Source organism: Panulirus ornatus, chromosome 23, assembly GCF_036320965.1.
Source record: "Panulirus ornatus isolate Po-2019 chromosome 23, ASM3632096v1, whole genome shotgun sequence".
Taxonomy (NCBI): domain Eukaryota; kingdom Metazoa; phylum Arthropoda; class Malacostraca; order Decapoda; family Palinuridae; genus Panulirus; species Panulirus ornatus.
The window spans coordinates 7,616,058-7,640,890 of NC_092246.1; the positions used below are offsets into that span (position 1 = coordinate 7,616,058).

The 24,833-nt window shown below is 47.3% G+C and overlaps 1 protein-coding gene across 1 annotated transcript; it reads left to right on the forward strand.

Annotated features, from left to right (window-relative positions):
- The first annotated feature begins 1,475 nt into the window (after nt 1-1,475).
- On the forward strand, nt 1,476-23,914 carry LOC139756695 (uncharacterized). The gene is made up of 12 exons (XM_071676350.1): nt 1,476-2,925; nt 4,237-4,479; nt 5,038-5,387; nt 5,587-5,750; nt 11,066-11,093; nt 11,953-12,132; nt 14,157-14,311; nt 15,076-15,154; nt 15,858-16,020; nt 16,283-16,454; nt 17,279-17,335; nt 21,272-23,914. The coding sequence occupies exons 1-12, from the start codon at nt 2,857-2,859 to the stop codon at nt 21,433-21,435; spliced, it is 1,824 nt and encodes a 607-aa protein (XP_071532451.1). The 5' UTR covers nt 1,476-2,856; the 3' UTR covers nt 21,436-23,914.
- Nucleotides 23,915-24,833: the final 919 nt, after the last annotated feature.

A 24,833-nucleotide genomic window follows, 5' to 3' on the forward strand; every position in this document is an offset into this window, starting at 1 on the left:
ATTTTCATGCAGACTGGCTATTGAACGAAGGCACACCTCACTCCGGGGGCTTATTTAACTCTCATTGATGTCACCGATTATAAAATTAAGGAGATCCTCGACTATTCTACTTTTCTTAATGTCAATCTTTGTTCACTTGGAACGGAGATCTTGTACAGTTAGACAAGCCACCCCGGCTGAAACGCAGGGAACAGACGAAGTACAAGAAACAGTAACACCGTGATCGAGGAACGCTATTTCTTGATCTTGTGTTTGGTGGCGCGAGTTGAGGGACTTGGCAGAAACACTTTATAATATGTACTGACTGACGATCGCTATCCAGGTCAAACCCCCCGGCCATTTGACCACACTTAATCACTCTCCTATGAGTCCACGGGGAAATGAAACACGACAAGTTCCCAAGTGCACTTTCGTGTAATGATCACATCATCAGGGGAGATAAAAAAAAAAAAGAAATGTTTGATATACAACGAAGAGGCGTCGCTATGACACCATTTGGTAAACAAGTAACTACCCAAATGGAGGTCACTACCCAAATGGAGGTCGTGTGCGTTCAAGCCTGGCAACAAGCGTATCATGAACTTATCATGTGGACAAGAAGAGGAACTGTTTACAAAGTCTCTCAACAATAAAGTTATCCAATTTGTATAGAACTTCACTAATGTTAAGGTTACAATTCTTAGTGTACTCAATAATAGAAGATTCAAAGATATTTCGCGTGGTAATGGAGTTAGAGTTAATAACTGAGATGGTATTACTCCAGTCAACACAATGATCATAATTTTTAATATGATTAAACAAGGCATTTGATTCTTGTCTTGTTCTTATACTATATTCATGTTGCTTAAGTCTAACAGAAAGATATTTACCAGTCTGCCCAACATAAAACATAACAATGTGTATATGGTACTCTATGGATGTATCCTGCAGAACTTTCTGGTGAGTTCCTGATTAAGATATTCTTTATGGCATTGTTGTTGCTGAAGGCAACATTTACATTAAAGGATTTAAGCAACTTGTGAAATAAAGTAAAATTATTACTAAAAGGGAGAACTAAAAGGTTCTTGGTGTCAAGGGGAGGTTTGGGTTAACTCTATAAAATGATTTCTTTGCCAACTCAAGAAATTTATCGATGAAAGACCTAGGGTACTTTAACTTGGATCCAATAGAATATATCTTCTCAAACTCATCATCAATAAACTCTGGATTGCAAATACGTCATCTCCTAAGGAACCCAGTCTGGAATGATGAAAATTTAACTCTGTAATGTTGAGATGAGTCATAATGGGAATATGAGCATACATTGGTAGGTTTTCTGTATATGCTAAACATAAACTTGTTTCCATCCCTATGGACCATGTAACCTGAAAATGGTATAATACCATTACTTCTAATTTCTATAGTAAATTTGATGGAAGGTACTAAATTGTTTAGTAAAACGAAAAATGTTTTTAAATTTTCATTTGTTAGCCAAGCACAAATAATATCATCTACATATCTAAATCAAATTGCATTAGAGGGTAAGATATCCTTTAGTAACTTGGTTTCAAAGAATTCCATATGAAGATTACTTAGTACAGGTGAAATTTTTGAACATAATATTTTCCATTAAGTTAAATACACAGTCTATCAAACACGATTCTATCAGTGCAAACAGACTTTCAAACAGGTAAATGAATATCATCCAATACATCAAATAAATATGCTAAGAGGCTATGAACTGGAACTTAACGTGTTTCATTTGTCCGTGGACATATAGGAATATACTTGATCATGCGCTCAATTGTGACCTTTTCTTATATATATATATATATATATATATATATATATATATATATATATATATATATATATATATATATATATATATACATATATATATATATATAGTTTGAGTTTGGTAAAGTGTGTGAAAATAGAAAGCTGAGAGTAAATGTGAATAAGAGCAAGGTTATTAGGTTCAGTAGGGTTGAGGGACAAGTAAATTGGGAGTTAAGTCTGAATGGAGAAAAACTGGAATAAGTGAAGTATTTTAGATATCTGGGAGTGGATTTAGCAGCGGATGGAACCATGGAAGCGGAAGTGAGTCACAGGATGGGGGAGGGGGGCGAAGGTTCTGGGAGCGTTGAAGAATGTGTGGAAGGCGAGAACGTTATCTCGGAGAGCAAAAATGGGTATGTTTGAAGGAATAGTGGTTCCAACAATGTTATATGGTTGCGAGGTGTGGGCTATAGATAGAGTTGTGCGGAGGAGGATGGATGTGTTGGAAATGAAATGTTTGAGGACAATATGTGGTGTGAGGTGGTTTGATCGAGTAAGTAATGAAAGGGCAAGAGAGATGTATAGTAATAAAAAGAGTGTGGTTGAGAGAGCAGAAGAGGGTGTATTGAAATGGTTTGGTCACATGGAGAGAATGAGTGAGGAAAGATTGACAAAGAGGATATGTGTGTCAGAGGTGGAGGGAACGAGAAGTGGGAGACCAAATTGGAGGTGTAAGGATGGAGTGAAAAAGATTTTGAGCAATTGGGGCCTGAACATGCAGGAGGGTGAAAGGCGTGCAAGGAATAGAGTGAATTGGAACGATGTGGTATGACGAGGTCGACATGCTGTCAATGGACTGAAGCAGGGCATGTGAGACAGAGTGAACTAATGTGGCCTTTTTTGTCTGTTTTCGTGGCGCTACCTCACTGAAGCAGGGGATAGTGATGCTGTTTCCTGTGGGGCGGGGTAGCGACAGGAATGGATGATAACGTCAGCCTCCCACCACTTACGAAAACAAACGTATTTTCCCGTTTCAGTTGTTGCCAGACGCCATAGACGTGGGTGTCAGTCGTTTCCTACACCAGCAGCAGCGGTATGTCGGGCAGAGCAGGGAGGCCCGGGTGGCAGGAGGTGTCTAGATGCCGGATGCTTCAGACTCTTCTGGTAAGACAATCTAGAAACTTTATATATATATATATATATATATATATATATATATATATATATATATATATATATATATATTCACCTCTTGCACCTTTCTCTTGACCTCCTGCCTCTTTCTTTTATACATCTCCCAGTCATTCGCACTACTTCCTTGCAAAAATCGTCCAAACGCCTCCCTCTCCTCTTTCACTAACAACCTTACTTCTTCATCCCACCACTCACTACCCTTTCTAATTTGCTCACCTCCCACCTTGCTAATGCCACAAGCATCTTTTGCGCAAGCCATCACTGCATCCATAAATACATCCCATTCCTCCCCCACTCTCCTTTCGTCATTTGCTCTCACCTTTTTACATTCTGCACGCAATCTCTCCTGGTACTTCCTCACACAAGTCTCCTTTCCAAGCTCACTTACTCTCACCACTCTCTTCACCCCAACATTCTCTCTTCTTTTCCGAAAACCTCTACAAATCTTCACCTTCTCCTCCACAAGATAATGGTCAGACATCCCTCCAGTTGCCCCTGTCAGCAAATTAACATCCAAAAGTCTCTTTCACACGCCTGTCAATTAACACGTATCCAATAACGCTCTCTGGCCATCTCTCCTATTTACATACGTATACTTATGTATATATCTCTTTTTAAACCAGGTATTCCCAATCACCAGTCCCTTTTGAGCACACAAATCTACAAGCTCTTCACCATTTCCATTTACAACACTGAACACCCCATGTACACCAATTATTCCCTCAACTGCCACATTACTCACCTTTGCATTCAAATCACCCATCACTATAACCCGGTCTCGTGCATCAAAGATGCTAACACACTCACTCAGGTGGAAGAGGTGAAAATGAGGGCAAATGAGAGTTTGGTTGAGAGAGTATCATTAAATCTTAGGGATAATAAAAAGATGTTTTGGAAGGAGGTAAATAAAGTGCGTAAGACAAGAGAAAGAGAACAAATGGGAACATCGGTGAAGGGGGCTAATGGGGAGGTAATAACAAGAAGTGGTGATGTGAGAAGATGGAATGAGTATTTTGAAGGTTTGTTGAATGTGTTTGATGATAGAGCGGCAGATATAGGGTGTTTTGGTCGAGGTTGTGTGCAAAGTGAGAGCGTCAGGGAGAATGGTTTGGTAAACAGAGAAGAGGTAGTGAAAGCTTTGCGGAAGATGAAAGCCGGCAAGGCGGTGGGTTTGGATGGTGTAGCAGTGGAATTTATCAAAAAGGGGGTGACTGTGTTGTTGACTGGTTTGTAAGGATATATAAAATTGGCATTAACCGCGTACTCTGGGATCCTCTGCAGGCACTGAGTTCGTTGTGCCTATGTATCCCTCTGGCGTGCACGGCTCAGCGCGCCAACGATTACCACACACTCTTCGTCACGCTCCCCACCGTGTTCGAGACGATACCCACTTTACAGCAAGGCCACGACCAACAGGACTACCTGGAGACGACCACGGACTACCCCATGACCTCACCTGTGCTGCGGGAGAGCCAAAATGGAGAGAGGTCTGCCCTTATACGTCCGTCGTCCCAAGACGCCAAGGTATGTTGTGTATTGTGGTTCTGAGGAACGATGCTGTTGCTCTCATTTCACGTCCCTCTGGGAAGCGTTGCTATTAACGACTCTACGTCGTTTCCCGGTGTGGTTCTGCGTGTCTTCCTGTGGTTCCAGACGGGAGACGGATGTAACTCCTCCCCATGATAGGAGGGAGGGTGTGATAGGGGGAAGAGGGCACCATACATAGACCCAGTGGTCGATATAAAAAAGAATGTTACTGTAACGTATAACAAAGACATTCCGACAGGTGTTATAGAGTCAACGCATAAACACGTACTATATACCTTATAGATTTGCTATATCTCGTGGAGTATAAGTTAGTCAAAATAGACGAAAAGATTACTTGAGGAATTGCTCTCTCCGAGGCTCTGAAACTCGTACTAGGGGAGAGAGAGAGAGAGAGAGAGAGAGAGAGAGAGAGAGAGAGAGAGAGAGAGAGAGAGAGAGAGAGAGAGAGAGAGAGAGAGAGAGAGAGAGAGAGAGAGAGAGAGTAGCGTCACAATCTGGCCACCATAAAAGACTAGTGTCAACCAACACTTGCAGATGATGTTCTTGGCGGACGACTACGAGGCAGCGTCGCGCATCCCGGAGCTGCTGACCAGCCTCAGGCGAGTTTCAGGAACGTACGACAACCTCTCGCTCTTCCCGAAGACCCGCTCGCGTTCCAAGGGCTCCATCGCCGCCGGCCAGGACCGCCGCATCGCCCTGGACACCGGCAGGAGCGCTGGGAGCCACGAGAATTACCTGGAGCAGCAGCAGCACCTCGGTGCTGACCCCCAGGTGGACCTCGAGGTAAGGTTCTCTGGTTCCTCATTTCTTACCCACTTCCTCGACCACTTGGATGCCATTTCTGCCGTTCCTGGTCGGCTAAGGGCGCCATCATCCCCCATCCCGCCTTAACAAATACATTGATCCAATACAAAAAAAAAAAATTCAAGATAGTATAGCACAGTTTGCCCTGGAATATTGTCATCTACCTCCAAACCACAAAAATCTTGCCACAACAACTTTTTGAGAGAGAGAAGAAATCTACAGGAGACATTGACGTCACCTTCCTTGACCTGTTGTGACCTTGCCACAGATGGGGTCAAGCCGGAGCCAGGGTTACTGGCCCAGCCCCTTCGGCAGCCTACGTCGTCCGAGCCTCATGATGTCCCCTGGGGCTTCCCTCATTGATAAGAAGGAGTCCCAGAGCAGCGGCCTGCCACCCCACGGGATGCTGGACCGCCCCAACCACAACATGACCCGAGTCCTCAGTGAGTAACGCATGAGTACCTGGGTGGTGAGTAACATGCTGAGACATCTAGTTCTTGTTCAGTGAGTAACTGGGAAGCTGAGCACTTTATCATGGCGACACGCAGTAGCCCCTCATGACCTGGCTTGACCTGACCTGACCAAGAATACCATTTCGCAAACTATACTGATCTAAACCAGTCTTGACAAACCTCTGCTGACCTCAACTAAGATTCGGTGACCCGGGAAAAAGTTGAATGTCACATGCTGCCCTGGGTTGACCTTTTCTGACCTGGGTGGACCTTTTCTGACCTGGAATGACCTTTCCTGACCTGATTTCACTTACCAACTTCTGCTGACCTCAACTAAACTTCGATGACTTGGGCAAACTTTTAACGTTATATGCTGCCCTGGGTTGACCTTTTCTGACCTGGAATGACCTTTTCTGACCTGATTTCACCTTCATTCGCCTTTCGTAACTGATAACCAACGAGAAACTAGAGTGACATTTGACGATCTGTGACCTGAAGTGCCATTTAGCGAACTATGATGACCTGTGTGATATTTGACGTATTATAATGACCTGTAGTGATGTCTGGCGAACTGTAATGACCTTTGGTGACTTACGATGACTTGTAGTGACACTCAGCAACCTGTCGGGGCCTTGTTTTTCACCAGTGTTGATCTTTCTTTGCTTCTTTTGACCTTTGTTCACCTGTGTTGACCTATGTTCACGTGTGTTGACCTATGTTCAATGTTTTGACCTTCACTGACACTCACTTTAGCTGGCTTGTAGCAACAGCCACTGACTTACCAGTGACCTTTGATAACCACCTATAACTTAAGAAGACCTATTAACCCGTAGCATCAAGTGTCTTTTAAACTGAAATGTAATAACTCAGTACACCTTGACCTGTAATGACCCAATACACCTTGACCTGTAACAAATCAGTTTCCCTTGTGCTGATCTGTCATGGCCATTAACGGCCTATTGTCGTTTGAAGTGACCTGAAACGACCCCCCCAACACACAGTCGTACTGGTGGTACCCCTGGGGACAAGCCGTACTGATGGTGTCCCCGGGGGGCCACCAGTCGTACTGGTGGTACCCCTGGGGACAAGCCGTACTGATGGTGTCCCCGGGGGGCCACCAGTCGTACTGGTGGTACCCCTGGGGACAAGCCGTACTGATGGTGTCCCCGGGGGGCCACCAGTCGTACTGGTGGTACCCCTGGGGACAAGCCGTACTGATGGTGTCCCCGGGGGGCCACCAGTCGTACTGGTGGTACCCCTGGGGACAAGCCGTACTGATGGTGTCCCCGGGGGACAGCCGTACTGATGGTGTCCCCGGGGGGCCACCAGTCGTACTGGTGGTACCCCTGGGGACAAGCCGTACTGATGGTGTCCCCGGGGGGCCACCAGTCGTACTGGTGGTACCCCTGGGGACAAGCCGTACTGATGGTGTCCCCGGGGGGCCACCAGTCGTACTGGTGGTACCCCTGGGGACAAGCCGTACTGATGGTGTCCCCGGGGGGCCACCAGTCGTACTGGTGGTACCCCTGGGGACAAGCCGTACTGATGGTGTCCCCGGGGGGCCACCAGTCGTACTGGTGGTACCCCTGGGGACAAGCCGTACTGATGGTGTCCCCGGGGGGCCACCAGTCGTACTGGTGGTACCCCTGGGGACAAGCCGTACTGATGGTGTCCCCGGGGGGCCACCAGTCGTACTGGTGGTACCCCTGGGGACAAGCCGTACTGATGGTGTCCCCGGGGGGCCACCAGTCGTACTGGTGGTACCCCTGGGGACAAGCCGTACTGATGGTGTCCCCGGGGGGCCACCAGTCGTACTGGTGGTACCCCTGGGGACAAGCCGTACTGATGGTGTCCCCGGGGGGCCACCAGTCGTACTGGTGGTACCCCTGGGGACAAGCCGTACTGATGGTGTCCCCGGGGGGCCACCAGTCGTACTGGTGGTACCCCTGGGGACAAGCCGTACTGATGGTGTCCCCGGGGGGCCACCAGTCGTACTGGTGGTACCCCTGGGGACAAGCCGTACTGATGGTGTCCCCGGGGGGCCACCAGTCGTACTGGTGGTACCCCTGGGGACAAGCCGTACTGATGGTGTCCCCGGGGGGCCACCAGTCGTACTGGTGGTACCCCTGGGGACAAGCCGTACTGATGGTGTCCCCGGGGGGCCACCAGTCGTACTGGTGGTACCCCTGGGGACAAGCCGTACTGATGGTGTCCCCGGGGGGCCACCAGTCGTACTGGTGGTACCCCTGGGGACAAGCCGTACTGATGGTGTCCCCGGGGGGCCACCAGTCGTACTGGTGGTACCCCTGGGGACAAGCCGTACTGATGGTGTCCCCGGGGGGCCACCAGTCGTACTGGTGGTACCCCTGGGGACAAGCCGTACTGATGGTGTCCCCGGGGGGCCACCAGTCGTACTGGTGGTACCCCTGGGGACAAGCCGTACTGATGGTGTCCCCGGGGGGCCACCAGTCGTACTGGTGGTACCCCTGGGGACAAGCCGTACTGATGGTGTCCCCGGGGGGCCACCAGTCGTACTGGTGGTACCCCTGGGGACAAGCCGTACTGATGGTGTCCCCGGGGGGCCACCAGTCGTACTGGTGGTACCCCTGGGGACAAGCCGTACTGATGGTGTCCCCGGGGGGCCACCAGTCGTACTGGTGGTACCCCTGGGGACAAGCCGTACTGATGGTGTCCCCGGGGGGCCACCAGTCGTACTGGTGGTACCCCTGGGGACAAGCCGTACTGATGGTGTCCCCGGGGGGCCACCAGTCGTACTGGTGGTACCCCTGGGGACAAGCCGTACTGATGGTGTCCCCGGGGGGCCACCAGTCGTACTGGTGGTACCCCTGGGGACAAGCCGTACTGATGGTGTCCCCGGGGGGCCACCAGTCGTACTGGTGGTACCCCTGGGGACAAGCCGTACTGATGGTGTCCCCGGGGGGCCACCAGTCGTACTGGTGGTACCCCTGGGGACAAGCCGTACTGATGGTGTCCCCGGGGGGCCACCAGTCGTACTGGTGGTACCCCTGGGGACAAGCCGTACTGATGGTGTCCCCGGGGGGCCACCAGTCGTACTGGTGGTACCCCTGGGGACAAGCCGTACTGATGGTGTCCCCGGGGGGCCACCAGTCGTACTGGTGGTACCCCTGGGGACAAGCCGTACTGATGGTGTCCCCGGGGGGCCACCAGTCGTACTGGTGGTACCCCTGGGGACAAGCCGTACTGATGGTGTCCCCGGGGGGCCACCAGTCGTACTGGTGGTACCCCTGGGGACAAGCCGTACTGATGGTGTCCCCGGGGGGCCACCAGTCGTACTGGTGGTACCCCTGGGGACAAGCCGTACTGATGGTGTCCCCGGGGGGCCACCAGTCGTACTGGTGGTACCCCTGGGGACAAGCCGTACTGATGGTGTCCCCGGGGGGCCACCAGTCGTACTGGTGGTACCCCTGGGGACAAGCCGTACTGATGGTGTCCCCGGGGGGCCACCAGTCGTACTGGTGGTACCCCTGGGGACAAGCCGTACTGATGGTGTCCCCGGGGGGCCACCAGTCGTACTGGTGGTACCCCTGGGGACAAGCCGTACTGATGGTGTCCCCGGGGGACAGCCGTACTGATGGTGTCCCCGGGGGGCCACCAGTCGTACTGGTGGTACCCCTGGGGACAAGCCGTACTGATGGTGTCCCCGGGGGGCCACCAGTCGTACTGGTGGTACCCCTGGGGACAAGCCGTACTGATGGTGTCCCCGGGGGGCCACCAGTCGTACTGGTGGTACCCCTGGGGACAAGCCGTACTGATGGTGTCCCCGGGGGGCCACCAGTCGTACTGGTGGTACCCCTGGGGACAAGCCGTACTGATGGTGTCCCCGGGGGGCCACCAGTCGTACTGGTGGTACCCCTGGGGACAAGCCGTACTGATGGTGTCCCCGGGGGGCCACCAGTCGTACTGGTGGTACCCCTGGGGACAAGCCGTACTGATGGTGTCCCCGGGGGGCCACCAGTCGTACTGGTGGTACCCCTGGGGACAAGCCGTACTGATGGTGTCCCCGGGGGGCCACCAGTCGTACTGGTGGTACCCCTGGGGACAAGCCGTACTGATGGTGTCCCCGGGGGGCCACCAGTCGTACTGGTGGTACCCCTGGGGACAAGCCGTACTGATGGTGTCCCCGGGGGGCCACCAGTCGTACTGGTGGTACCCCTGGGGACAAGCCGTACTGATGGTGTCCCCGGGGGGCCACCAGTCGTACTGGTGGTACCCCTGGGGACAAGCCGTACTGATGGTGTCCCCGGGGGGCCACCAGTCGTACTGGTGGTACCCCTGGGGACAAGCCGTACTGATGGTGTCCCCGGGGGGCCACCAGTCGTACTGGTGGTACCCCTGGGGACAAGCCGTACTGATGGTGTCCCCGGGGGGCCACCAGTCGTACTGGTGGTACCCCTGGGGACAAGCCGTACTGATGGTGTCCCCGGGGGGCCACCAGTCGTACTGGTGGTACCCCTGGGGACAAGCCGTACTGATGGTGTCCCCGGGGGGCCACCAGTCGTACTGGTGGTACCCCTGGGGACAAGCCGTACTGATGGTGTCCCCGGGGGGCCACCAGTCGTACTGGTGGTACCCCTGGGGACAAGCCGTACTGATGGTGTCCCCGGGGGGCCACCAGTCGTACTGGTGGTACCCCTGGGGACAAGCCGTACTGATGGTGTCCCCGGGGGGCCACCAGTCGTACTGGTGGTACCCCTGGGGACAAGCCGTACTGATGGTGTCCCCGGGGGGCCACCAGTCGTACTGGTGGTACCCCTGGGGACAAGCCGTACTGATGGTGTCCCCGGGGGGCCACCAGTCGTACTGGTGGTACCCCTGGGGACAAGCCGTACTGATGGTGTCCCCGGGGGGCCACCAGTCGTACTGGTGGTACCCCTGGGGACAAGCCGTACTGATGGTGTCCCCGGGGGGCCACCAGTCGTACTGGTGGTACCCCTGGGGACAAGCCGTACTGATGGTGTCCCCGGGGGGCCACCAGTCGTACTGGTGGTACCCCTGGGGACAAGCCGTACTGATGGTGTCCCCGGGGGGCCACCAGTCGTACTGGTGGTACCCCTGGGGACAAGCCGTACTGATGGTGTCCCCGGGGGGACAGCCGTACTGATGGTGTCCCCGGGGGGCCACCAGTCGTACTGGTGGTACCCCTGGGGACAAGCCGTACTGATGGTGTCCCCAGGGGTCAGCCGTACTGGTGGTGCCCCTGGGGGACAGCCGTACTTGTGGTACCCCTGAGATATAGCAGTACTGGTTATACCCCCGGGGGACAGCCGTACCGGTGGTGCCCCCGGGGGCAAGGTGGGTTTACTAACACATTCATGAGAATAATCTGTAGACAACACACATGCGGGGATCAGTACAAGTACAAGCACCCACTCAGTAATCTCTGCAGTACAAGCACCCACTCAGTAATCTCTGCAGTACAAGCACCCACTTAATGCAGCACATGCACCCACTCAGTAATGTGTACGGTCAGTGAATCACATTAACTTTGATTATGATACAGGACGGTGCTTACGAGTCGTATCGTCGTGATTAAGGGTCGTACCGTCGTGCTTATGGGTCGTACCGTCGTGCCTGAGGGTTGTACCATTGTGCATAAGGGTCGTACCGTCGTGCTTATGGGTCGTACCGTCGTGCCTGAGGGTTGTACCATTGTGCATAAGGGTCGTACCGTCGTGCTTATGGGTCGTACCGTCGTGCTTAACGTGTTAACTAAATCCTCACTCCCTCTACCTATGTATATGGTGTGGCCTCACCCCCTCTACCTGTGTATATGGTGTGGCCTCACCCCCTCTACCTGTGTACATGGTGTGGCCTCACCCCCTCTACCTGTGTATATGGTGTGGCCTCACTCACTTCCACCTGTGTACACGATGAGGCCTCACCCCCTCTACCTGTGTATATGGTGTGGCCTCACTCACTTCCACCTGTGTACACGATGAGGGCCTCACCCCCTCTACCTGTGTACATGGTGTGGCCTCACCCCCTCTCCCTACGTACGTGATATGGCTCCCTACGCCCTCTGTATCCGTGCATGAATTGTCTGTTCCTGCCCAGTGTACCCGTGCATGGCGTGTCTTCTCCCACCCTCTGTACCCGTGCATGATGTGTCTTCTCCCACCCTCTGCTGTATCTATACATGACGTGTCTGGTCGTACCCTCTGCTGTGCATGACATGTCCTCCTCCTCCCCGGCAGAAGAACATGATGTGGAACACGCTGACGGTGCAGTACAACCCGCTGATCGAGGAGGTCTGGGACGAACACTTCAAGGTGACGTGCGAGTACGGCTACGACTTCTGGAAGACCGTCACGTTCCCCTTCCTGGACGTGGAGTAAGTGAGAGAGAGACAAAGAGAGAGGGAGAGAAAGAGAGAGAGTGACGCAGGCGGAAGCGCTACCGCTAGGCTATGCTCGCCCCTAATAGGGAAATGACTATTCAAATACTATATATTCGAATACCCTTCGTCTCACGTTGGTGAGCAACGGGGTCTACACTGGTCATTTCCCGTCAGGCTCACACAACCAGCAGATATTTCTACTGAACCTAACTGTACAACTGGGATATATATATATATATATATTGCATATGAACGCGCACTTCAATATAACACAAACCTCCAACAGCCAGGATCGAACCCGGGACTCCTGCGTGGCAGGCGGGAGCGCTACCGCTAGGCTATGATGACCCCTAATAGAGAAATGACTATTCAAATACTATGTACTCGAATACCCTTCGTCTCACGTTGGTGAGTAACGGGGGTCTCCACTGGTCATTTCCCATCATTTCAATAAAGAACTGAAGTTGTTGTTGAATGGTAATGGTTCTCTCATCAAAAGTTTGTCATCTTTGTCCCCTTCATTGCCATGTATGTATGGACTCATCAAAACACATAAACCAAATTTTCCAGCAAGACCAATAGTGAGTTCAGTGTTAATTTTGATTTCAAACCTGTTAGCTTCGATGTTTCATCTCCATTCACAAAAGTTCTAGTTGATGAACTCTTAGAATATTCATTTGATGTATTGGATGATATTCATTTACCTGTTTCAAAGTCTGTTTTTACTGAATTGAAAATATTGTTTATAAAAGACTGAATATTTCAATTTAATGGAGAACATCATACTAAAAAAATTGGTATGGTAATGGGTAACACTCTTTCACCTGTATTAAGTAATCTTTACATGGAATTCTTTGAAACAAAGTTACTAAAACATATCTTACCTTCTAATGCAATTTGATCTAGGTATGTAGATGATATCATTTGTGCTTTGCCAACAAACGAAAATTTATAAACATCTTTCCCTTTACTTAACAATTTAGTACCTTCCATCATCTTTACTGTAGAAATAAAAAATAATGGTATGATACCATTTTTAGATTGCATGATCCATAGGGATGGAAACAAGTTTATGTTTAGCATATACAGAAAACCTACCAATGTATACTCATATATCCATTATTACTCAGCTTAAAATGACAGAGTCAAATTATCATCATTCCAGTATATGTTCCTTAGGGAATGGCGTATTTGCAGTCCAGAGTTTACTGATGATGAGTTTGAGAAGATATAATCTATTGGATCCAAGTTAAAGCATCTTCGATTTTTCATTGATAAATCCCTTAAATTGGCAAAAAAATTCATTTTATAAACTTGAACCCAAGCCTCCCCTAGACACCAAAAACCTTTTAGTTCTCGCTTTTTATGATAAATCCTTTAATCTAAATGTTGCCTTCAGCAGCAACAATACTAAAGGAATACCTTAATTAAGAATTCACCAGATAGTTCCGCGGGATGCATCTATAGAGTACCATGTACAAATTGTGAAAAGTTTTATGTCGGGCAGATTGGTAAGGATCTTTCTGTTAGACTTTAAGCAACATAACTATAGTACATGAAACGGACAAGAATCAAATGCCTTGTTTAATCACATTGAAAACTATGATCATCGTACTGACTGGAGTATTAGTGAAGGTCTATACAAATTGGATGGCTTTATTGTTGAGAGACTTTGTAAACAGTTCCCCTTCTTGTCCACATAATAAGTTTATGATACGCTTGTTGCCAGACTCGAATGCAACGAACCTCCACGCGGGTAGTTACTTGTTTACCCAATGGCATCCTAGCTACGTCTCTTCGTTGTATATCAACTGACTGTTATATTTCTATCTTGTATCTCCCCTGATGATGTGATTATTACACGAAAGTGCACTTGGAAACTTGTCGTGTGTGTGTGTGGGTGTGTGTGTGTGACGCAACGCATCGCATACGTGCCCGTCTAACCTTCTGGCCTCATCTGACATAGGGTGGAGTGTGACCTTCACAATATACTAAGACGTGCACCTCTCTGCTGCCAGGGTCCAGACCGGCAACCCGGTAGTGTTCACGCTAACGCCGCCAGAGTGTCACATGGAGATCCGCTACGGCATCGGTACCACGGGTGAGCGGGTGACGGGCCCCGTGCGGGTGGGCGACCCTCTCACTCTGGTCATCTACATGCGCTCAGAGTTCGGTACGTCTGCCTCTGGTGAGGATTGTACGTCTGTAGTGAGATAATAGAACGCGCCACACACACACACACACACACACACCTCCATACTACACAGTCATTAGAATGCATCTGAAATAAGATGGAAACTGGAAGGCGTGGAAGGAGAATTTGTGATGGAGGAACTGTGAAGGTGTTGATAAGGCATTAAACATATATCATGTTCTTATATGAAGACCATTCTCTAGGTACACATATCATGTATGCCTTCATACTTCAGGTATACATATCATGTATGCCCTCATACTCCAGGTATACATATGTACGCCTTCATACTCCAGGTATACATATTATGTACACACGTGATGACAAGTCAATAGACCTGAGTTCGCAGTCTTTATCATAATACATTATATAGAAGCTTCTTGACATGTATGATCATCGTTGATGTATGAATGAAGTGTGGCAGATAATTGTATGACCATCGTGGATGTATGAATGAAGTGTGGCAGATAATGTATGACCATCGTGGATGTATGAATGAAGTATGGCAGATAATGTATGACCATCGTGGATGTATGAATGAAGTGTGGCAGATAATGTATGACCATCGTGGATGTATGAATGAAGTGTGGCAGATAATGTATGACCATCGTGGATGTATGAATGAAGTGTGGCAGATAATGTATGACCATCGTGGATGTATGAATGAAGTGTGGCAGATGATGTATGACCATCGGTGATGTATGAGCACTAACACCCACCTGCCTACTTGTGTCTTACTACAGAAGGGTTCGACATCGTGGTCAGCGACTGCTACGCTCACAACGGAGGCAACAAACGCATCGCCCTCATCGACCACTACGGGTGAGTCTTCTTCCCCCTCCCTCCCGCGCCTCGCACCCCTGGTACTGCCAGCAGGCGGAGGTGCACCCCTGGTGCTGCCAGCAGGCGGAGGAGCACCCCTGGTGCTGCCAGCAGGCGGAGGTGCACCCCTGGTGCTGCCAGCAGGCGGAGGTGCACCCCTGGTGCTGCCAGCAGGCGGAGGTGCACCCCTGGTGCTGCCAGCAGGCGGAGGAGCACCCCTGGTGCTACCAGCAGGCGGAGGTGCACCCCTGGTGCTGCCAGCAGGCGGAGGAGCACCCCTGGTGCTACCAGCAGGCGGAGGTGCACCCCTGGTACTGCCAGCAGGCGGAGGTGCACCCCTGGTGCTGCCAGCAGGCGGAGGTGCACCTCGACCAGCCAGATAGATGGGAGGTATATAGCGAGGCATGTTGGAATGACAGGTCGGTAGACGGGGGAGAGAGAGAGAGAGAGAGAGAGAGAGAGAGAGAGAGAGAGAGAAGAGATTTATGGATAGGTTCCCCTTTGGATAGTCGCCGTCCCCCTGGTTAGCCACTTTGCCCCGGGGTAACCACTGTTCCCCTATGTGACCACTGTTCCCCTGAGTAACCACAATTCCCCCTGGGTAACCACTGTTCCCCTGGGTATCCAGTTCCCCCTGGGTAACCACTAATCCTCTAAGTAACCAACAACATTCCCCCCTGAGTAACCACTGGTGACGCTGCAGATGCCCGCTGGACGAGTCCCTCATCAGCCACTTCGAGGGCGCCCGGCGGACGGAGGGCGTGTTCGAGACGCAGGTGTACGCCTTCATGAAGACCTTCCGCTTCACGGGTTCCCCGGCCCTCTACCTCGAGTGCGACGTCCGCATGTGCCACGGCGACTGTCCGGTCAGTGGCAACCCCACACCCTTTGGGGGTTTACGGGGCGGGGCGGGGCGGGAGAGCCACCCCGAGGGTTGAGGGAACACTGGGAACGAACCTTAAGCATTTCAAAGTCAACTGCCCCCCTTTTCCTTAACGCCATAAGGTGGAATCCATTATCCTAACTCATTATAAAGTGATTCTAACCTTCTGGAATCACGGGTTGCAATCTATGATCTCAAGTGTCTCCTGACGAGCCATAGAAAGTGACGGGCGCGTCTGTCCACAGATCCAGCCGTGCCACTGGCGGCGGAAGAAGAAGCAGCGTCGGTCTGTGCACCAGCAGCAGCAGCAGGAAGACAACAACGACCCCGAGGAAAGCACGAACGTATCAGAGAGTCTCAGTCTCTTCCAGTCCATCCAGGTGGTGCGAGATGACCAGCTCCTCCACACCACGCTCAGTAAGTGTACCTTCCTCTACCATCCCCCTCCACACCACGCTCAGTAAGTGTACCTTCCTCTACCATCCCCCTCCACACCACGCTCAGGAAGTGTACCTCCCCTACCATCCCCCTCCACACCACGCTCATGCAGTATTTCATATCATCATGGTTCTTATCACGGTCGGGTTCAAAGGAATCATCCCCTTGAGCAATGTGGTAACGGCTCTGGGGTATCATGGGGTGACCTTTGAACTTGTGAGACGTAAATTCTGGCCATCATACTCAAGGGTCTTATTATCGTACTCAACCATCGTGACTGTGACCTTGTATAAGATATCAATTGAAGTTTACATACTGCACTACACAGGGGTGATAAAGACGGGACGGGTCGTCTGTAAACAATTGCCGGGTAAATCTTAAAAGCGTGTTAGGATAGGGTAACAAGATCCACCATCATTACATCCAGTGGCTATGACCATAGACACACCCCCATAGCCTCTCTCCAAAACATCCCAGTCGACTTTAGGAATGGAACACGAGGCTGGGAACTCCTCGGTACGAAGGTGAAGACGCCCCTCACCAGTATCAGCGCCCATCCACAAAAAAAAAAAGAAATAGTTTATCATCTGAAGATATTGCCTCAAGTGACGAGAACATGTTATCATCCCTAATCTATCTCTAATCTTTTACAGAGTCTTGAAAAACAAAAGAGAATCGTGCAAGAAACCCCGCTTTAGGGTGTACAGACTCTCCTTAGAAATGGTGTATATGTTTGGTCAGTTGTATTGGACTTATCTTGGAACTTTTATGACACCGTCAGTAACACTGAGTATCTCCTGCAGGGGACGAGGACGCTGGCAGGGTGTGTCTCAAAAGTGGAACTTTCTCAGCCTTGGCAGGTACGTAAGCTCACGAACCACACACTAACTACAGCAGCTCAGCCCGACTGTAACTCTAGGGGGGGTCCTCTCTATTTAACTCCCTTGGTTTGGAATTGGTTTATGGTAAGTTAATCCTGCGAAGAAAATGGTTTGTTTTTTTTTGGGGGGGGGAAGGTCATTGAATATCTGGATGGAGGTGGTCCAAGGTAAGGCTATTCCAAGATGAAATGATCCACTGGTACTTCCACACTTGAAGCTGGTCTGATTTCCAGCCCAGTCCACACTCAGCCATGTCCAGGTCAAAATGTTCCGGTCATCATTTCACCTTCGTAGGTAAGATGGTTTAGTGCTATTCTGAGATTAAAATTACGTTACTACAGACATATTCCAATGGACCAGAGACATTTTTACATTAATACTAGATCAGACAAACTCATTTTGTTGGGACATTAAAAGTCTTACGTCCCAGTAAACTATAAGTAGTCGGGTCATTCTCTTACGAAGATGAAACTCATTCGAGTTTCAATCGCATCCACCAATTCTGAACAAACTCTCACTTAACTAAATCTAATGCCTTTTAACGAGCCAGGAACGATTCTATGCGACTCTGCCGTACTATTACTGATTCTAACTTAGAGATTTTAGTGCAAATCCCCAGTCTTTTTGAGATCACGGATCAGTCATCTTACCTTTAACTTGTTCCTCATCTCTCTAACTAAACAGTAACGATTATATTTAGCCTCTAGTGGAAACTCCAGAGGAAGCAATATATATATATATATATATATATATATATATATATATATATATATATATATATATATATATATATATATATATATATATATATATATAGATAAGTCCACGGGGAAAATGAAACACGATAAGCTCCCAAGTGCACTTTCGTGTAATAATCACATCATCAGGGGAGATACAAGAGAGATATATGACAGTCAGTTGATATACAACTAGGAGACAGCTAGAAGGCCATTTGGTAAACAAGTAATCATTACTCATCTCAACATGAGAGAGTTGAATTATCATAATTTCAATCTGTGTTCCTTTATCATAATTTCAATCGGTGTTCCTTTATCATAATTTCAATCTGTGTTCCTAAGGGCATTAGATATTTGCAGTCCAAAGTTCATTGATGATGAGTCTGAGAAGACATATTCTATTGGATCTAAGTTAAAGTACTCTAGATCTTTCATTGACAAATCCCTTAAGTTAGCAAAGAAATCATTTTATAGAGTTGAACCCAAACCTCCCATTGACACCAAGAATCTTTTAGTTCTCCCTTTTAATAATGATTTTACTTTACCTTCCATATTGCTTAAATCCTATGATGTAAATGTTGCCTTCAGCAACAATAATACTATAAAGAATATCTTAATCAGGAACTCACCAGAAAATTCTCCTGGGTGCATCTATAAAGTGCCATGTAGATATTGTGATAAGTTTTATGTTGGGCAGGCTGGTAAGGATCTTTCTGTTAGACTTAAGCAACTTAAATATAGAATATGAACAGGACAAGAATCAAATGCCTTGTTTAATCACATTAAAAACTATGATCATTGTACTGACTGAAGTAATGCCATTTGTTATTAACTCTAACTCCAGTACCACGAGAAATATCACTGAATCTTCTATTATCAAATACACAAGGAATTATAACCTTAATATTAGTGAAGGTCTATACAAATTTGATAGCTTCATTGTTGATAAAATTTGTAAACAATTCCCGTTCTTGTCCACATAATAACTTTGTGGTACCCTCGTTATCTGTCTTGGACAATCACATGTTTACCAAATGGCGTCCTGGCAACGTCTCTTCGTTGTGTATCAATTGACTTATATTTCTTTCTTGTATCTCTTCTGATGATGTGATTATTACACGAAAGTGCACTTGGAAACTTATCGTGTTTCATCTTCCCCGTGGACTCGTGGGAATATACTTGATCACGCGCAAAATTGTGATCCTTTCAAATATATATATATATATATATCCCTGGGGATAGGGGGGAGAGAATACTTCCCATGTATTCCCTGCGTGTCGTAAAAGGCGACTAAAAGGGAAGGGAGCGGGGGGCTGGAAATCCTCCTCTCATTTTTCATTTTCCAAAGGAAGGAACAGAGACGGGGGCCAAGTGGGGATTTCCCTCAAAGGCTCAGTCCTCTGTTCCTAAAGCTACCTCGCTACCGCGGGAAATGGCGAATAGTATGAAAAAAAAAAAAAAAAAAAAAAAATATATATATATATATATATATATATATATATATATATATATATATATATATATATATGTGTGTGTGTGTGTGTGTGTGTGTGTGTGTGTGCGTGTGGGTGTATGTGTGTATGTGAGTGGCTGGGTCTCTCTTCGTCTGTTTTCTTTGCGCTACCTCAATGACGCGGGAAACAGCGATTAAGTATAATAAATAAATGAATGAATAGATAAATAAATATGAATAAATGAATATATATAGTATGCATATCTATTCATTTTTTCTATATCTTTTTATTATACTCTGAAGCTGTTTCCCGAATTAGCGAGGTAGCGCAAGGAAACAGAAGAAAGAATGGCTCAACCCACCCACATACACATGTATATACATAAACACCCTCACACGCACATATACATACCTATACATTTCAACGTATACATACTTATACATACACAGACATATACATATATACACGTGTACATATTCATACATGCTGCCTTCATCCATTTCTGCCGCTACCCCGCCACACATGGAGTGACACCCCCCTCGCCCCGCGTGCGCGCGAGCTAGCGCCAGGAAACGACAACAAAGGCCACATTCGTTCACATTCAGTCTCGAGCTGTCATGTGTAATGCACCAAAACCACAGCTTCCTTTCCACATCCAGGCCCCACAAAACTGTCCATGGTTTACCCCAGACGCTTCACATGCCCTGGTTCAATCCATTAACTGCACGTCGACCCCGGTACACCACAACTTTCCAATTCACTCTATTCCTTGCACGCCTTTCACCCTCCTGTATGTTCAAGCCCCGATCGCTCAAAAGCTTTTTCACTCCAACCTTCCACCTCCAATTTACGGAAGAATCTAAGTCTGCCTCTTTGAAACTGGGTGTCCTGTTTGGATGTCGAAACTTCTGAACAGTTGGTCCGTTTGTACAATGGCTTGATTCGTCCTTGTATGGAGTACTGCTCTCACATCTGGGGTGGTTCTGGCTCTGGATCCTTACTTGACAGAGTTGAGTCGAAAGCGGTCCAACCTATCAATTGTCTCAGGCTAACTTCCAAACATGATCCCCTTTGCCTACTGCGCAATGTTCGTTCACTTTCCTTCTGTTAGTATGAATTTGGTTCTTGTTCCCAAGTACTGGCTGCTTGTGTGTCCCCACCACTAGATAGACCACGCAATACTCTGCAAGCTGCTGCGACTTATGACTATTGTGTGGTCATCGGCAACTGAATGGTGGGCCGTTTTGATACCTGCTTCTATTCCGACACGTCGTAGCTTTGGAACTCTTTACCTTCTCATGTCTTTCTCAATAACTGTGACCTGACACATTTTAAAAACCAGGTGTTCCACTTTCCCCAAAATTCGTAAATACTTTCCCTTGTCTTTTTCCGTTTCATAATTATATTTCAATTAAGGGCCGTGGACTTTTGTCCGTGACTGGAGCCTTCAACATAAAAAATATGCATACATACATATACACATACGTATACATATATAAACATATTTACACATATACATATTCATACCTGCTCACCTTTTCTTTCTCTTCTTTCCCTCCAAACACCCGATCGCTGCTCCCTGTGTCAGCAAGGTAGCGCCAGGAAACAGGCGAAGAAAGGCCACCTCCGCTCACTTCCATTTATCGATCAAGAGACTGTACACATCTTACCTGTATACTGGCAAGCGTTGATAGGCTATATCATAACTGTTGCTCCTCCTGCAGGGATGGTGGCGGTGGTGGTGGGTATCCTGACGGCGGCGTGTGGCGTCCTCTGCCTCAGACTACGCAGGGCACAGAAGCCAGATGAACCTCCGCCGCCCACGACGCCCTTCGTCACGCATTACCGAGCTGACTTCGTGCCGCCTATCAAGAGGAGACTAGAATGAACGAGTTGTGTCGTACAATGAATGACACCAGATATAATGCAAATGTTGCCTCAATTAGTTTTCTTGACAAATATTTATAAATTATGATTTCTGAGGAGGCATAGGATCTGAGGAGATATAGGATTAGAGGAGAATTTTGGTTCAGCTAATTCCATTTCTTATGTTTGAGGAGGGAATGTTTTCTCGGATCAGCAGGCAGTATCTGAAGCTTCGAACTAAAGTGTATCCTGTCCTCCTATTGTTGAATGTCATCTAATTTTTTTTTTGTGCCCCATAAAAAGGTCACTGCAATAATGTGGGGTCATGTGTGTGTGTGTGTGTGTGTGTGTGTGTGCGTGTGTGTGTGTGTGTGTAGATCAAATTGTGTTGAATCTACTTTGCAAATGAGGCATTAATTAATGAGGCATTATGTTTCTCTTCCTCTATAAACAACCTATCGTAAATGAAAAATCAGGTTAGGTTTACTGAAAGAGAGAATGAACCTCCTGTATCTCCACACAGGGTAAAACTTCTCTCCTAACAACATATGGGTATACAAGCTATATGCCAGCCATCATGGCCTACTCACTGTGTCTCCAGGAATACAAATTATGAAACTTCATCCATCATAACCAAACAATTAAAAAGTTTATCCGCGTAATGTCGACTGTTTTACAATGAGTTTTCCATTCCTAGGATGTACAGCCTAGCTAATATATACCTAGGGGGAGGGGATACAATGGCCCCCAAATGTTAAACATACCTCCTAGTGTGATAGTTACTGACAAAAAAATATATATGTATGGATTGCGGACTCTCACTTTACACACCATCAAAAACCACGTTTACGATGGCAAATCTAGACTAGGAAACACCTGTGTATTGTAGCATTCATTTTCAAATACATTCACTTAACCTTTCAACTTCATGAAATTTGGACTTTTGATGGACGTAGTAAGAGAGATTGCTATGTGTTATTTCCCATTTTTCTTTTTTTTAGGTTGTCAGGGCATTTTATCTTTTACATCATTACACATTGATGTAATATAATATGGCGACGACTCGGGTACAAACCTCTTAATTATTATCATCACGTTTGTAACGTCCTCAGTCAGCTTCAGGTGTAACGAGACATTCCCATTGGCAGACCAGATCTCCAATCGGACTGACAAGTCGTCTGTCCTTCAAACGACGTTTTGCTTCGTAAGTGTCAGTCGAATAATTCACTCTGAAGTGATTCAAGTAAACAGAATATAGATCTTCAGAGAAAGTGTCGTTCACACTTGGGAAGGAAGGAATGCATCTTTCTGGATGCATTGTCTCTCTCTTGATGCCTGTTTTGGCGTGGAGCTTCGGCCTGTTGTTGTTAGCCCATCTTACACCTTAGACGACACAGAACACGAGAGAGAGAGAGAGAGAGAGAGAGAGAGAGAGAGAGAGAGAGAGAGAGAGAGAGAGAGAGAGAGAGAGAGAGAGAGAGAGCTCTCCTCGGTCATGCTGTATTGACCTTGTGGTAACTCTAAACCCTTAACACAACCTCCGCCCCCAAACGTTTATATCTTCGTTTCGTCACATATAAACTTACTCCTGAAGGTCTTCATATGACCCATTTTCTATGATAGGTACCGCCATACATTAGCAATTACAATGTTTTTGAGTTGGGTACTGCATACTGAATCTTCAAAACTATCACTCAACCATGAATGACAATGGTCGTCCATCATCTACTTATTAACCCCTTTGAATATATTGACATTATCCATTGTAGTACAAGTAGAACACATGGTTGGTTAATCAGGTAATATACTGACCTTATCCATTGTAGGACTTTGAGACTGCTAAAGAGGCCGTATCTATGAAAATACATAGACAAGATTCCCAATGATAGCATGGTAAGTCTTGGTAGGTATCTGGGTAGTCAAGGTTAAGTAAATTCGTCTTCCAGTATATTTCGTCACTGACATGACTCTTCTTAAAGTCGTGTTTTATTAAGTGACTAAACGCATCGGGCATTTGTGCTTAGCTGCTAAGTACTTACGTAAGTTACACAGACCCAGACTTCATGGGTACGCAAAATAGTTTGCATTATATAGTTGTATTGTTCGTTTCTTATTGTGATATATGACAAATATTGTCTAATGTTCCTTGATTCCACTGGTAGGTTTATAAATTCTCTCTAATATCAGGTATCGCCCCCTAACTCTGGAAGATGCCCAAGTACAAAAAGAAATATTAACATTATACTTTACATAACACTACAGCCCAGAAATAAAGTACTGGTACTTCCATTAGGGAATAAATCTATATGTAAGCGTTCAGTGATGGCAACCCGCTCTTACTTGCAGTTTTCCAACCATCACAATAGTCCTCCCTCCACTGATGTTATCAGTATTATCAACAGTACCTTTGGTGTAAATTACATTAATACCATTAGAATTATTTCTGCAACAATGAACTTGATTGTCAATGAAAGCAAGATGAATTCTTTAATAAACATATGTGTTTAATGTGTCTTTCATTATCTTTAACAGGAAAATATATCCTTATTAGGACGTGTATGTTTGTGCCAGTCTACTGGTCAAAATATATAGGTCTGTTGATCCTGTTCTGGCATAGAAATGAATAACAAATATTGAATAACCGTCTCTTAGATGTAGGCAGCCAATTGCATGAAAATGACATTGTTAATGTACTACAGATACTACAGAATTCTTTGCAAGGTCATGTTAGTTAACTGGTCATTTAAAAGGTCAAGATTAATATTGATATCATGAAGTTAATGGCTGCAATAAATTAGAGGACAATAATATATATAAATGAAGTAAGCTTCAGTTTCAGTTATCTCAAAAATAAACGTAATGTTGCCAGATACAGTGGCAAAAATTCTTAGCTTTACACCTGCCGCCAATTTCAAGTCAAGCGCCGTAGGATATGATACAATGAACACAGGATATTAGCTTTGTGTCCAGCGTCCTTCCTTACACCCGGAACAGGTAGCGCCTCCCAGCCACCTCGAGAGCGGCTCTCATCAGTAACATGCCCGTTAAGTAGCACAGGGCCTGACACCAGACATCCGGGGTTACACACACAAGGTTGAGGCACGGCCGCGCAGTGAGAGTGAGGTGTGGTCGACATTTCCATTACGCCTTTAGTACTTGTCTGTTGCGTCTTGAATGGCGGTTTGTAGTGGCTTATGGTTTGATTGCGTAAAACCCAACAACAGCATCATAGGCTTTAGGCCTCTCCCATTGACTGCCGACGTTATGACTGCTGTCAACTTGGTCTTCCCCAGTAGAATGATGTAGAACGCTATCCTGTATCACAAGACCCTGAGCCCATCATTTCGACAGCATGTCTCTGTTTCTCTGATAGTAATATTCATTCAGATAGTCTGGCTCCGTAACCAGAATCTATCATGG